Source organism: Oncorhynchus kisutch, linkage group LG22 (assembly GCF_002021735.2).
Source record: "Oncorhynchus kisutch isolate 150728-3 linkage group LG22, Okis_V2, whole genome shotgun sequence".
In the NCBI taxonomy this organism is placed as follows: Eukaryota; Metazoa; Chordata; class Actinopteri; order Salmoniformes; family Salmonidae; genus Oncorhynchus; species Oncorhynchus kisutch.
In genome coordinates, this window is record NC_034195.2 from 19,539,482 (window position 1) to 19,556,360 (window position 16,879).

General features: G+C 43.6%; 1 protein-coding gene across 1 annotated transcript in view; it reads right to left on the minus strand.

Moving 5' to 3' along the window:
- The window catches only part of lrp5 (low density lipoprotein receptor-related protein 5), a 55,686-nt gene extending 39,681 nt beyond the window's left edge, over positions 1-16,005 (minus strand). Inside the window, exons 1-4 of the mRNA XM_020456712.2 lie at positions 15,779-16,005; positions 10,095-10,289; positions 9,630-9,846; positions 60-257 (exon numbers count right to left, since the gene is read on the minus strand). Coding sequence (XP_020312301.1) covers positions 60-257; positions 9,630-9,846; positions 10,095-10,289; positions 15,779-15,863 — 695 coding nt within the window. The 5' untranslated portion in view covers positions 15,864-16,005. The remainder of the gene's footprint in view (positions 1-59; positions 258-9,629; positions 9,847-10,094; positions 10,290-15,778) is intronic.
- Positions 16,006-16,879: the final 874 nt, after the last annotated feature.

Sequence of the window (16,879 nt, forward strand, 5' to 3'; positions counted from 1 at the left end):
CAGATCCCTGGCTGCTCTTGCACAAAGGGTGTACAAACTAATAATGAGAACAGACTGACCGTGAGGAGCCATCCAAGTTAGCTCTGTGGATGAAGCTCAGCTTGGCGTCGGCCCAGTACAGTTTCTGTTCGTCCAGGTCAATGGTGAGACCGTTCGGCCAATAGATGTCCACCTCCACGATGATCTTCCTGTTGCTGCCGTCCATCCCCGCCCTCTCGATGCGAGGCTCCTCCCCCCAGTCTGTCCAGTACATATAGCTGAGGAGGAAAATTAGAGTCAATAAGTAAACAGCACCCGAACACACCCAATGGTCCTTGACAAACACACCTCTTTCTACTCAATGAGGGCTTGATGATGAGTTGAATCAGGTGTGCTTGTCCAGGATTTCAATAAAAGTGTGTCCTCAAGCACCCCCAACAGTACACATCTTCATTGCACTTCCCACAATCATTTATGCTGCTGGTACTCTTGCTTTTCACAAGAGAGTAGTGCGTGTAGCTTGTTCCTGTTGTCGTGAAAGTCATCAAACCGGCACTAGGCTACAGTCGGAGCTAGAGCCTCCATGTGGCAAGTTTATATATATATATATATATATATATATATATATATATATATATATATATATATATATATATATGCAATTAATGGAAGACTGAATTAAAATGACAGAACTACGCCAAGTAGATAGCGTAGCAGTCGGACGTTTTGTCGTGTCCTTTGTATATATCGTATATCGTTTTAAAAAAAAACATTTTTCTTCGCATATCTTTTAAAACATTTTGCTAAACCTCAACTTCTAAATACTCTCCGGCAACCCACCTCACCCAATGTTGCTATTTTATTTATATTTACTTCAGATCCAGATCCCCTCAACTGAAGCTAGCCAGCTAACTACCAGCTATCAGTCAGCAAACCATTGCTAGCGGTCTTCAGCTAACCGGTCATCAGCTAACCTTTAGCTCGGAAAGCTCTCGCCAGTTCGAACAACTGTGTTACGGAGTCTAGTTGATAGGTAATCGACTAGCCGGACTGTTCCCCGGACTCCAGTTGTAGGGATTTGAACAATGCACAAACAAGGCTATTGAACCTGACATTGGTGTCTGTCTTTATTCCTTTATCTAACATATCATACTGAAACAGACTCTATCCAGAGCATAACGGACCTATTATTGTTTTTTATCCCCGGATTCCCACCGCAACTAGCTAACCGCAACCCCAGATGATTACTCCTGGCTAGCGTTTCCACCAACTTAGCTTGAAGCTAGCCCGGCCAGAGCTCCTGTGCTACCACCGAAGCATACTCCTGGGCTACAATATCCGGACCCACGACCGGTCTATCGATGTCACCGCATGAAGAGGCATAAACAGACTCACCCCATCGCGACGCCCCCCCAAAGGGTAACTTTCTAGCCCTTGCTATCTCCTTGCTTGCTAATTCGGCCTGCTAACTGCTAGCTTGTTTAGCCCCGGTCCGCTAACTGCTACCTTGTTTAGCCCCGGCCTACTAACTGTTAGCACAGGCCTGCTAACCGTATGAATCGCCGTGTCCCAAACACTCACTGGACCCATATTTACTTTCAATCTCTTTTCGATGTTTAATTTGTTTATACCTTCCGGTAACCTGCCTCACCCAATGTGATACGGAATCGCTATTATTTTTAATTTTTAGAACACACTCAAGAACGTCCAGAAGCTAACCAGCTAACTAGCTACAAGCTATTTAGTCATTGTTAGCCATTGCTAGCGGCTTTTACCTTTTACCTTCTGCACAGCCAGCCAGTTTTTTTTACCTGGATAATACTCGCCAGTCCAGCTTCCCTGCCCCATCCACCGCTGCCCCCTGGACACTGATCACTTGGCTACATAGCTGATGCATGCTGGACTGTCCATTAATCACGGTACTCCATTCTGCTTGTTTATGTTTATCTGTCGGCCCCAGCCGCACTCAGGCTCTGTGTGTAGTTAAGCCGACCCTCCCTGCCTAGTCAACGCCATTTTACCTGCTGTTGTTGTGCTAGCTGATTAGCCGTTGTTGTCTCACCTACTGTTTTAGCTAGAGCCCCCAATTCAACACCTGTGATTACTGTATGCCTCGCTGTATGTCTCTCTCAAATGTCAATATGCCTTGTATACTGTTGTTCAGGTTAGTTATAATTGTTTTAGTTTATAATGGAGCCCCTAGTTCCACTCTTCATACCCCTGATACCTCCTTTGTCCCACCTCCCACACATGCGGTGACCTCACCCATTACAACCAGCATGTCCAGTGATACAACCTCTCATCATCACCCAGTGCCTGGGCTTACCTCCGCTGTACCCGCACCCCACCATACCAGTCTGCGCATTATGCCCTGAATATATTCTATATATATTCTACCATTCTACCATGCGACCAGTTTTGATAGCCTTTAGCCACACCCTCATTCTAATCCTCCTCTGTTCCGCGGGTGATGTGGAGGTAAACCCAGGCCCTGCATGTCCCCAGGCACCCTCATTTGTTGATTTCTGTGATCGAAAAAGCCTTGGTTTCATGCATGTCAACATCAGAAGCCTCCTCCCTAAGTTTGTTTTACTCACTGCTTTAGCACACTCTGCTAACCCTGATGTCCTTGCCGTGTCTGAATGCTGGCTCAGGAAGGCCACCAAAAATTCTGAGATTTCCATACCCAACTATAACATTTTCCGTCAAAATACAACTGCCAAAGGGGGAGGAGTTGCAGTTTACTGCAGAGATAGCCTGCAAAGTAATGTCATACTTTCCAGGTCCATACCCAAACAGTTCGAACTACTAATTTTGAAAATTACTCTCTCCAGAAATAAGTCTCACTGTTGCCGCCTGCTACCGACCCCCCTCAGCTCCCAGCTGTGCCCTGGACACCATTTGTGAACTGATCGCCCCCCATCTAGCTTCAGAGTTTGTTCTGTTAGGTGACCTAAACTGGGATATGCTTAACACCCCGGCAGTCCTACAATCTAAGCTCGATGCCCTCAATCTCACACAAATCATCAAGGATCCCACCAGGTACAACCCTAAATCTGTAAACAAGGGCACCCTCATAGACGTCATCCTGACCAACTGGCCCTCCAAATACACCTCCGCTGTCTTCAACCAGGATCTCAGCGATCACTGCCTCATTGCCTGTATCTGCTACGGAGCCGCAGTCAGACGATCACTCCAGACCTGACTGCCCTCGACCAGCACAAAAATATCCTGTGGCGGACTGCAATAGCATCGAACAGGAAGTCAGGAACCAATACACGCAGACAGTCAGGAAAGCTAAGGCCAGCTTCTTCAGGCAGAAGTTTGCATCCTGTAGCTCCAACTCCAAAAAGTTCTGGGACACTGAAGTCCATGGAGAATAAGAGCACCTCCTCCCAGCTACCCACTGCACTGAGGCTAGGTAACACGGTCACCACCGATAAATCCATGATTATCGAAAACTTCAATAAGCATTTCTCAACGGCTGGCCATGCCTTCCGCCTGGCTACTCCAACCTCGGCCAACAGCTCCCCCCCCCCCCCCCCCCCCCCCCCCCGCCCGCAGCTACTACCTTTACCCAAATCCAGATAGCAGATGTTCTGAAAGAGCTGCAAAACCTGGACCCGTACAAATCAGCTGGGCTTGACAATCTGGACCCTCTATTTCTGAAACTATCCGCCGCCATTGTCGCAACCCCGATTACCAGCCTGTTCAACCTCTTTCATATCGTCTGAGATCCCCAAGGATTGGAAAGCTGCCGCAGTCATCCCCCTCTTCAAAGGGGGAGACACCCTGGACCCAAACTGTTACAGACCTATATCCATCCTGCCCTGCCTATCTAAGGTCTTTGAAAGCAAAGTCAACAAACAGGTCACTGACCATCTCGAATCCCACCGTACCTTCTCCGCTGTGCAATCTGGTTTCCGAGCCGGTCACGGGTGCACCTCAGCCACGCTCAAGGTACTAAACGATATCATAACCGCCATCGATAAAAGACAGTACTGTGCAGCCGTCTTCATCGACCTTGCCAAGGCTTTCCACTCTGTCAATCACCATATTCTTATCGGCAGACTCAGTAGCCTCGGTTTTTCGGATGACTGCCTTGCCTGGTTCACCAATTACTTTGCAGACAGAGTTCAGTGTGTCAAATCGGAGGGCATGCTGTCCGGTCCTCTGGCAGTCTCTATGGGGATGCCACAGGGTTCAATTCTCGGGCCGACTCTTTTCTCTGTATATATCAATGATGTTGCTCTTGCTGCGGGCGATTCCCTGATCCACCTCTACGCAGACGACACCATTTTATATACTTCCGGCCCGTCCTTGGACACTGTGCTATCTAACCTCCAAACGAGCTGCAATGCCATACAGCACTCCTTCCGTGGCCTCCAACTGCTCTTAAACGCTAGTAAAACCAAATGCATGCTTTTCAACCGTTCGCTGCCTGCACCCACACGCCTGACCCGCATCACCACCCTGGATGGTTCCGACCTTGAATATGTGGACATCTATAAGTACCTAGGTGTCTGGCTAGACTTTAAACTCTCCTTCCAGACTCATATCAAACATCTCCAATCGAAAATCAAATCTAGTCAGCTTTCTATTCCGCAACAAAGCCTCTTTCACTCACGCCGCCAAACTTACCCTAGTAAAACTGACTATCCTACCGATCCTAGACTTCAGCGATGTCATCTACAAAATGGCTTCCAACACTCTACTCAGCAAACTGGATGCAGTTTATCACAGTGCCATCCGTTTTGTCACTAAAGCACCTTATACCACCCACCACTGCGACTTGTATGCTCTAGTCGGCTGGCCCTCGCTACATATTCGTTGCCAGATCCACTGGCTCCAGGTCATCTACAAGTCCACGCTAGGTAAAGCTCCGCCTTATCTCAGTTCACTGGTCACGATGGCAACACCCATCCGTAGCACGCGCTCCAGCAGGTGTATCTCACTGATCATCCCTAAAGCCAACACATCATTTGGCCGCCTTTCCTTCCAGTTCTCTGCTGCCTGTGACTGGAACGAATTGCAAAAATCGCTGAAGTTGGAGACTTTTATCTCCCTCACCAACTTCAAACATCTGCTATCTGAGCAGCTAACCGATCGCTGCAGCTGTAATAGTCTATCGGTAAATAGCCCACCCATTTTTACCTACCTCATCCCCATACTGTTTTTATTTATTTACTTATCTGCTCTTTTGCACACCAATATCTCTACCTGTACATGACCATCTGATCATTTATCACTCCAGTGTTAATCTGCAAATTTGTAATTATCCGCCTACCTCCTCATGCCTTTTGCACACAATGTATATAGACTCCCCTTTTTTTTCCCACTGTGTTATTGACTTGTTAATTGTTTACTGCATGTGTAACTGTGTTGTCTGTTCACACTGCTATGCTTTATCTTGGCCAGGTCTCAGTTGCAAATGAGAACCTGTTCTCAACTAGCCTACCTGGTTAAATAAAGGTGAAAGAAAATAAAAATAAAAACGTTAATTGAAAGACAGGCTACAACACCAAGAGCCAACAAGGAGGCTGCTACGTCATCTGAATGGAGTTATTTACTGTAGGATTCGGACAGGGAGAGCACACACAGTCTAAGTTATGAAGTCTCAATTAGCCTAGCTAACATTAACTAGCTTCTCTCGGTTTGATAAAGTCAAGACAGGTACTATGCAATGAAAACTAGCAATAAGTCGACTTGGTTGTCATCTCTGCTCCCCTCGTCACTTTAGAGCCGTTCGATCTAAAGAAGAAAAATGAAAAAATTTGAATAAAAATAGAATTAGGGATTTTTCTTAACGTTTAGGGTCCCAATTTAGTTTACAACGTTCACCTTTAACACGCACACACACACATTCTCATGTCCTCTGATAACACCTGATAGAAATCTTAACTTGGCAGATCTCCAAGTCGTAGTCTGCATGTTGTTCCCAGAATACCTGCAGTGGCTCTAATGTGCACTGCATTGAATGGAGGCTACATTAGGCATGTTACATTTCTATTCATAGACCGCTGAGGTGGTGGATGGACAGGTTAGCCCACCAGCAAATAGAAATTATCCTACGTACACTACGTGGCCAAAAGTATATGGACACCTGCTCGTCAAATAGCTCATTCCAAAATCATGGGCATTAATATGGAGTTGGTCCCCCCTTTTGCTGCTATAACAGCTTCCACTCTTCTGGGAAGGCTGTCCACTAGATGTTGGAACATTGCTGCGGGGACTTGCATCCATTCAGCCACAAGGGTATTATTAGTGAGGTCAGACACTAATGTTGGGTGATTAGGCCTGGCTCGCAGTCAGTGTTCTAATTCAACCCAAAGATGTTCGATGGGGTTGAGGTCAGGGGTCTGTGCAGGCCAGTCAAGTTCTTCCACACCGATCTCGACAAACCATTTCTGTATGGACCTTGCTCTGTGCACTGGGGCATTGTCATGCTAAAACAAGAAAGGTCCTTCCCCAAACTTGGAAGCACAGAATTGTTGAGAATGTAATTCTATGCTGTAGCATTAAGATTTCACTTCACTGTCACTAAGGGGCATAGCCCAAACCATGAAAAACAGCCCCAGGCCATTATTCCTCCTCCACCAAACTTGACAGTTGGCACTATGCAGTCGGGCAGGTAGCATTCTTCTGGCATCCACCAACCCAGACTTATCTGTCAGACTGTCAGATGGTTAAGCGTGATTCATCACTCCAGAGGACACGTCTCCACTGCTCCTGAGTCCAATTGCGGTGAGCTTTAAATCACTCCAGCCGACGCGCATGGTGATCTTAGGCTTCTGGCGGCTGCTTGGCCATGGAAACCCATTTCATAAAGCTGCCGACGAACAGCTCGTGCTGACGCTGCTTCCAGAGGAAGTTTGGAACTCTGTAGTGAGTGTTGCAACAGAGGACAGACAATTTTTACATGCATCAGCACTCTGCAGCCCCTTTCTGTGAGCTTGTGTGGCCTACCACTTTGCGGCTGAGCCATTGTTGTTCCTAGACGTTTCCACTTCACAATAACAGCACTTACAGTCGACTGGGGCAGAAATTACCAACTGACTTGTTGGAAAGGTGGCATCCTATGACGCTGCCACGTTGAAAGTCACGGAGCTCTTCAGTAAGGCCATTCTGCCACCTATGGAGTTTGCATGGCTGTGTGCTCAATTTTATACAACTGTCACTAACGGGTGTGGCTGAAAAAGCCGAATCCACAAATATGAAGGGGTGTCCACATACCTTTGGCCGTGTAGCGCATGTTAAAATGGACAGAATCAAAATGGTGTTAGAACTGAAAAACTGTTGTAAAATAACCTGGCACAAACATGCAGAATTTTATGAACAATGTATGAGCTGCCTCCAGGTTTCCCAGTTGTCCTGGTCTACGGCTTACTCTGTTTTTCCATTTAACAAACTGGCTAAAGTATTGGGTGTGGTAGACTGTCTTACTACTACTCACAATAAGAAGACAGACAGACACTCAGAGGTCAGTTTTGGGTCACTAACGTCGGTGATGTTCCAGTGTTGTACAAGGTCAGCTAGAAAGCAGATACACTGAGTATACAAAACATTAACTGCCGTTTCCATGACAGACTGACCAGGTGAAAGAAGGATTTTTAAGCCTCGAGACATGGATTGTGTATGTGTGCCACTCAAAGGATATATGGGCACAGAATATTTAGGTGCCTTTGAACTGGGTATGATAGTATGTGTCAAACTGCAACACTGCTGGGTTTTTCCACACCCAACAGTTTAGTGTGTGAATCAAGAATGGTCCAAAGGTCCAGGAATGGGAGGGTAATAATGTTTGGTATACTTCTGTAACATTAGGGATAGCTCCATGTTCCCAGAGCCCCCCTGACGCGCATTAGTCAGGATGATGTGAATTCCTTAACTCTAGGCCCTGTGAGAGCAGAGCACCTTGTGGGTTTCAGTTGCATTCTAAACACCCCCAAAAATGGATATACTGTACGAGCAACTAACTCTCAGACATCACGTTCCAACAAGAGCCAATAAAAGCAAAGATCTTTTTTAAATTCCATGTCTATTGATAGGAAAAGTCTGATTTGTAGATTTGTGCCAGAATGGATCACCTACGTGTCAGGGACCCAGTAGCTGATTAGAATGTAACACTGCACCAACTGACACGGTGAACAGCATTCCTTTGTCCAGCCGGGTAGAAAATACAATTAAGGCGTCAGGAAACGGGGGTTTGGAGAAGCCCGATTATTCATTCATTTAGCATGTGGTACGACAGCAAGCATGTCACCCACCATCGGAAACTCTTAAACCTAATGCCAGCAGGGAGACCAAGCGTGAACACCCCACCCCTCCCCAGAGACCTAACATATTAGTTTTCCAATGGTGCCAAACTCAGCTAGCACATTTTTCACAATTAAGAGCTTCCCTGCTCCTATACCTCCATTAGAATTAAGTTATTGGTTGAACAAAGAGCATGAAGAACAATGGCTCTGCTGTCTAAGAATTAAACTCTTAGCCTCATGAGGGCAAAGCACGGACAGAAGGGAAAAGCAACACATGTCAACTCGCATTTGAGACACATTCAAGACAGCCTATTATGCATAAATGGTTATTAGGTATACATATAATTGATAGTATTTGTGAAATAAAAGTTTCATCTAGAGTTGATTCTAAACTAGTAATCAACGTAATGAAATCAGTATCAACATGGGACATAAATGGCACCTCTAAATAATGATCTCATATTAGGTGATGTGGTTGAGAACGGCCTTCCACCCGGCACCACCTCAGCTCATCACAGTAAGTAAACGTTGTGCAAATCAAAATATATGTTTGCTTAAACACACAATCCACCAGCGCTAGCTGAACTAGGCTATAACTGGATCCTGGCCTACCAAGAACTGAACACCTTCCCTCTCTCCCGGGCCCCACTATTCCACCCAAACAAAACACTACTGAAGGCAGCAGGAGCTGTACTCAAAAGGAGAGATCTCAAAACAGAAAGACTGCAAGAACCTAAAAATGGCTAATGTAGTGTTTTTGTGCTTCTTCAAGATGAACAAATGTCTTTCAGAGAAAGAATTCAGCAAACGAATAACTCAAATCTTACTTGGTTTATCGTACAGTATTTCAGTGCTATATTTATTTGAACTGTGTGAAGCCAACTTTGTACAGAGAGTTAAACTCTTGACACCATAATCTGTTTTAGTTTTTATATCGCTATGCTAGAGTTAAAAATAAAATAAATTAAAAAAACAGGTTATTGGGGTTTAAAGTCCAAATGTTAATAAACCATACACATTCAAAAATAGCACTGAACTGCACTAAATCCATCAACTAAAAAAGGTATTCCTGCATTAATTTCCACTGACTGAGGTGGAATTTCACGGACTCAACAATGCTAACAACGGATACACAACCTTAGTCCCTGACATAGAATTAGAAACAGTGCCCTATGAGAGAAAAGGGGTCAACTCCAGAGGATCTACGCAACACAACAGGAAACAGACCCAACTGAAAGGGTTTTCCACCCTCGCTCTTCAACCAACGGATGCATGTATGAACCAGAAATACACATGGAGGGAAGGGGAGGCTAGTGCGGATACATGACCCAGGAACCCACCCTGAACCATGTCCCAGTCAGGGGAGAGAACAAGGTCAGGCCAGAGACTCACCGGTGGGCTGGGTTCAGGGCGATGGCCCGGGGCTGGTCCAGGTCTAACCAGAAGAGCACTTTCCGAGAGGTGCCATCCAGGTTGGCTACTTCAATGCGGTTGGTCTCCGAGTCGGTCCAGTATAGTTTACGGCCCAACCAATCACAAGCCAGTCCGTCGGGGGAGTCGAGGCCCGATACGACAACAGTCTGCCCTGTCCCCATGGCCTCTTTCACAGCTGGAATCAAAATGCCAATATTTCAGTGGGAACACTTAAGTCTACACTTATCAACATCCCTCCATTAATAGTGACATTCTTGTGCGATTAGCTAGATTTAGCTTAGGTTGTATCTTTTTTCCAGTTCATCTATGCTTTGCAGAATATATTAAATGTTTAATTATATTTGCAACCAACTTAAAAACACTTACAAATGGAAGCCAACACAACATAAGTCCCTAACTGGCATGCGGCGCTGTAACGCTTACAGTGGGTGGACTGATTGTAGTAGGTTTGCTTGATGGCCTCCTCGCTGACGTCGGTCCAGAAGATGAGTCCTTCAGAGTAGAGGAAGTCCACGGCAGCAGCATCCTCCAGATCACTGACCACCACCACCGACTCCGGCCTCCCCACCTCCACCAGCCTCACATCCCGCCGGTTGGCAAACAGCAGCAAGGGAGATCCTGAGGAAAATAAAAATAGATATTTAAAAAAAAAAAAATTTAAATAAGGTACACAGCCATTACACCCTACTCTCATTTAGGTTGAAATGTGACGAAGAGAAGCCCATGACCTTTCATGTTAGTTATGTTTAGAATCAAGTTACATATTCCACAAGGAGAGTGAAAGCCAATAGCAAAAGCTGGATTGCATAATGTGCCACCCAGTAAGCAAGTGGTGACTCAGTGACTGCTGATTGAGATGGGGGCATTGGATGCATACACACAGACTGATGTCATCACTGGCAGAAAGCACTGACAATGCTTGCGGAGAGAGGTAGCCTAGTGGTTAGAGCATTGGGCCAGAAACCGAAAGGTTGCTGGATCAAATCCCAGCGATGACAAGGTACAAATCTGTTGTTCTGCCCCTGAACAAGGCAGTTAACCCACTGTTCCCCGGTAGGCAGTCACTATAAATAAGAATTTGTTCTTAACTGAACTACCTAGTTAAATAAAGGTTAAAATGTAATAAAAAGATGCCTCCGTCAGCAATGTTTTACGTAAAAAGTTGTCAAAACATGTTCCAACTTTCTCTTGTTTCACTTGTTTAACCTTCAGTCCAAACCTGTAGGCCTAACCGACTAATCATAGACCATGTTGGAGCTGTTGTGAAGCTGCAGTGGACATCAGCTTGTTACTGCTAAGGAGAACTTCCTCCCCCTGAACAGGATTAAAACCCAGACTAACCACAATTTACTGCCTGTCTACACATCCTCAGAACACAACTCCTCATTATTGACTACAAAAGGGCTGTGAGGCAAATGAACTGAGATGAGCTACACATTTAAATGTGATGGGAGACCTCATACTTTAGTTTGTACCCAGTCCTCCCCATATCTAGGCCTACATGTCCAACATAACCTTTCTTAGACCATGATTTTATGTGCACATGTTAGACAGTGAGAAATACAGAAGATGGCTATCACACTGGTACTAGTGGAGAAATAAAGATGGAGAAGAAGCTTTAAAGCCACAGCCTAATTCTCCCATAAGGCCACGTGGGTCTCTTTCTTTCTCTGAATCACAAGGTTCATAGGTCAATAGAGTTGTGACCTGGAGAGGAACAGAACACTATCACTGCCTAAAGGTACGGAGAACTCTGCTACAAAAATGCCACAATCAGAGAAAGTCTCTAGAAACTAGGCCTAGTCAACATGTGGCATACAACAAGTAGACTACATACTTATTATGAGATCTCAAGGATGTAGCTTGGAAGTAAATGCCGTGTGTATTGGAGTGTTGAAAACAAATACGCCCCATTGGTAATCCAAAGGCATTCCTAAAAAGATAGCAGAATGTGGAGGCCCAGAGAGAGAGAGCGAGAGGGACCACCGAAAGCCATCAGGGAGGATTCTTGACACCTCAGCCCCCAGTGGATACATAACAGTGGGGATTACAAAACTCAACAGCTGCACTTTTTATGAGATCTGAGCAGAGGCCTGTCCACTCCACATGCTGCAAAGCAGTCGCTCTAGGTCTCTGCCCCAAATGCACAATCCCAAGAGGCAGGGCCAGAAGCCAGTCTACCAAACAATGCCAGCTCTTTCCTAAACATCCATGACTGGCTCCCAGGCACGATCCTTCACTGACAAGAATGTGGTTCCTTATTTGCCTATCATCATGGTCAAGTGGCTCCAACAGTTGGATTATCAAGCCAGCTAATACAGACATAGAAATGAACAGCCTAGAGGCCACATTTTCATTTGGGGCTGTAGCTATAAGGATATAGTTTAACAACCTTGAAAAATATCTTGCCGGTGAGGCAATCAGCAACTCTATACACTGGAAGGCTAGTTTATATCAAAATGGCTGACCCTAAACAAAAACACTATAGTGCTAGTCCCTATTCAGGTCCATCTTCAAAGCTTATGTTTCTGTCCCCCCTCGACAGTATTTCATTTTCTTTCTCAGCAACACTCAATGAAGAACTTTCCATCTGTATAAAACAGCAGGAGGAACCTGGAAATTTCCTTGAAAACGCACAATGAAGGCTCTGGCACTCAGGAGAAATGCACTCTCCGAAGATGGGCCCACCGTGAAGAGAGAAATTAAGACTGGGTATATAAAAATATAGGGTTCAGAAACTTAAATGCACTATGCCTCACATGAATTTGACAATTAAAAGCTTAAAAAAAAGAAAGATGGCTCAAAGAGAGGAAAGTACAGCCTATCAGATAGGCGACTTACTACCTGAATAAGAAACTAAATTCTGCTCAAGGGCACACAGCTTGGGATACGATGCATACCAGAGTCTGCTCTGTTTTACTTTTGCACAGGGTCCAAAAAACCTAAACCCATTTCTTAGTAAGTCAATAGCTGCCCTGCCATTTCTCTCTGCCAGTTCAAATGACTTATCAACATTGCATCATACCAGCTTTTCCAGTCAGTCATTTGAAAAGGGGGTGAGTTAGGAACACCTGGATCGTTTGTGGAAGAGGGAGCACAAAGGAACAGCTGAGGAGTCTGAGCTTGTCACCAGGATTAGCTGGCCCTCCACTGGGAGGAGAGACAGGGGGTGAAGGGAAGGGGGTGTCTACTCTACGAGCTTCAGAAGTGTCCTGAAAGGAAGGAAGGCAGAAAGCCTCCATTGCTCTAGCACTGTGCTCAGCTTGAGAAGTGATTCCCTCCCACTTATTTTCTTGTTCTGGTTGGGAGGAAGAACAGCTCCCTGGCTCCAAAGCCTTATCAGAGTGCTGTGCTGTGTGTGGTGTCTGAGGTTTTGAGGAAGAGTAGGTGTTAAGGAAAAGGGAGTGGGGGACCCATGGGGAATCTAGACTGCCTGTTACAGTGTACAGACTTCAGCTAAACGTCCTCTCCACATCCTCAGCTGAAATTAAACAAATAACCTACTCATATTGCAAAAACTGATGTGTGAAAAATATTAAATCTATAGACTACATTCTTCACCCATGGAATGGAATAACATTCACGCCTCAAGTCGTGCAAATCTTCCCATACACTGCAAGGCTTTATTTTCACAGCAGAACAATTAGCCAAAACTGAGATCTATTGGAAAAATAGATCTGAAGGGATTGATTTATGATATGCAGTCACAAGAAAGCAACAGTTACTGAACATGGTCAAACTTAGTTTTTACATTTTAAACACTGAAGTGACTAAAGGGCTGAATCTTACCTTGGATGTATAATGCGAGCGTAATTTAAATGAATACTATCATACATAAAATAATGAGTTTATTTTTTATTGATACTAGTCAGAGGGTAATATAGGATTACAGTGCCTTCATAAAGTATTCACACCTCTTAGATTTAATTGTCAAATGGATTTCAATTGTCATCAACACAAAATACTATAATGTCAAAGTAGAAGACTCATGTTGCATTCATGTTGGAAAGCAGACAACCAGGTTTTCCTCTAGGAATTTGCCTGGGCTTAGCTCCATTCAGTCTCTTTTTATACAAATAAAAAACTCCCTACTCCTTGCCGATGAAGAGCATATCCATAACATGATACAGCCAAACCCATGCTTGAAAATATGAAGAGCTGTGCTCAATGTGTTGGATTTGCCCCAAACATAATGCTTTGCATTCAGGACAAAAGGTAATATCTTTGACACATTTTTTGCAGTATTACTTTAGTGCCTTATTGCAAAACAGGATGTATGTTTTGGAATATTTTCTATTCTGTACAGACTTCCTTTTCAGTCAGTCACTTAGTTTAGTATAGTGAAGTAACTATAATGCTGTTGAATCCATCATCAGTTCTCCTATCACAGCCATTAATCTGTTTTAAAGTCACCATTGGCCTCATGGTGCAATCCCTGAGCAGCTTTCTTCCTCTCCGGCAACTGAAACAGGAAGGACGCCTGTATCTTTGTAGTGACTGCATCTATTGATACACCATCCAAAGTGTAATTAATAACTTCACCATGGTCAAAAGGATATTCAGTGTCTGCTTTATAAAAAAAAAAAAACATTTTACCCAACTACCAATAGGTGCACTTCTTTGCGAGGCATTGTAAAAAAAACACCCTGGTTTTTGTGATTGAATCTGTGTTTGAAATCCACATCTCGACTGAGGGACCTTTACAGGTAATTGTATGTGTGGGGTAAAGAGACGAGGTAGTCATTCAAAAATCATGTTAAACACTATTATTGCACAGTGTGAGTCTATGCACCTTATTATGTGACTTGTGAAACACATTTTTACTCCAGAACGTATTTAGGCGTACCATTAGAAAAGGGATTGAATACTTTTACTCAAGACATTAACACTTTTAACTATAAACATAAATCTCAAAACAAAATGCCACTGACATTGTGGGTTATTGTATGTAGATAAGTGGCACACTATCTGAATTTAATACATGTTCAATGCAGGCTGTAAAACAACAAAATGTGGAAAAAGTCCAGGGTCTGAAGGCACTGTATATGATAACTTGCCCAAATCAATGCTGGGGAAAAGGATTTTAAAAATTAAGTGGGCATTAATCTGCCATTTTCCATTTAAAAGAATGGCCATAAAACCCAAAAAGATTCACTCTTTCTACTTCTTTCAAACTCTAATGGTGTACAATCATGCTAAACTGCATACAGAAATATTGTATTGATTTATTTCTAGGCATAGCCAGCCTATATTCGATAAAAGGTGAACTAATAATTTAATCTATATATAGTCCATTCAGCCCTAGTCAACCTATTGGAAACAGCTGGCTAATAACGTATACACAAAACAAGAACACCTATAGAACTAAACCCACTTGTAGACTTTTAGGTGTTTTTGTGTGATTTCTAGTATTTACAAAAATATGTCAGTAAAATGGTCAAATGCATTTTGTTAGTGGTTTGACGATCCATCTTACAAAATGTGTGTTTGCCTATTCATTGGTTAAGGATTTTTTTTGGGCACCTTCAGAAAAAAAACTCACCCATCTCATTGGGTATTTGTGGTTAGCTACTTCAAAAAGTTTTTGGAGAAAAAAAGAGAAACAACTTGTCCTTCACTTTCCCACAAACTTTCTCGCACTTACAGGCAGAAAATCAAGGACTTCCAAATGACACCCGACACCGGCGATCAATCGCAGTACATTGAGGCCTCGGAGTATAGGCTCTAAAATGAACTTTTGCAGTTCCCCTCAATAATTAAGTAAAGTTGCGCAAAATAAAATGTCTAATTTCATATTTTGGGTTTTGAACGTTTCACTATTGCTGATACATTGTGAAAGCAAGAGACAGTTTCGGCTTGAGTGAACTCCTGCGATTGTCTTGCCACAGTCAGTATCCAACTTGGAAAGAAAAGACTCAAACGTATAATATTTAAAAGAAAATACACGCCAAGACATGCTTGAGTCTATTATACTCTAAAATATTAAAATATAAACTTATGGCTACTATAACTACCGACCTCTAGCGAGATACATTCACATATCACGTAGTTATAGCCACATTGCTTCCCAGAACTTTGCAGAGTCCAAGCAGAAACACGCTACTTACCACGAACCAGAGAGAGCAAGCTGCTATAAAACAGTAATTCCACAAGGAGAACGTCCATTGCTAGTGGTCGTGGCTTTAATTCCATAACCCCGACTCCATTATTCGGGTTATTTGTGCAAAATAAAGTAAAAAATCCGAGCTAGAGTCTTAATCGACACTTTTTATACTCTTGTTGGAAAGCTACTCCAGTCTGCCTTAATAGGCAGAGGCACTGACGAGAATGGAAACGGAAATTAGATGACGTCACTAGACATACAGTTACTTTATACAGAGAGGAAGAGGCAAAGCGAGAGGAATAACTGGGCACAATATCTATCTTCTCTAGCAGGTGGCGTTTTTTCCGCTCACCAAGCGAGGAGTTTTGGTATGGAGGTCAATGAATGCCGAATTTGGCTGACAAAAAATGTAATGGCTTATTTGCAACGTGTGGCTTATTTGATCGAACATACGTTTCGTAATGCGTAGTTTCTTACAATTGTACTGATATAAGTAGGACACTTGACATCCCGGCAACTTTGAGAAAGAACACTTTATATCGGACTTGTGTCTGTTGTTCACAAGCGTATCTGCCCTCTCATTGGCTAGAATGGTCCCACCTGATCTTGCCTCCCGACTGCCTTCCATTTTTGAAGACGTTTATTTTCATTGTTACAGTGTACACTGGAGTATCTGCTCCATGTAATGGATCATCTGTGCTTTGTGCCAGGGGTGCCCAATTACATTCAGTTTTCTTGATCGGCAGGTCGGGAGCCGACCAGGAACATAATTATAAATAATGTGTACTGCATATTGACCGCAAGAAGCGCAAACAGATATAGTACAAAACATAATTTCAAATCTTGATTACATTTGGATGTGATCACATAATGCTTCTCTATATGCATGGGAATAATTGGGTACAAATTTCCTACATTAAAATCACTTTGAGCTGATTTCCTGGTGATTTAACAGTCTTTGTAATGTAAAACTTGATTTTTTTTTAAATCACCTGACAGCTCCAATAAATATACTTCCATAACAAGCTATGTTTCTATAAAGTGTCCGTCAAATATCTACTTCATATAAAGTAGCATACAAACGTAGCTTGTATTGAAATGATTG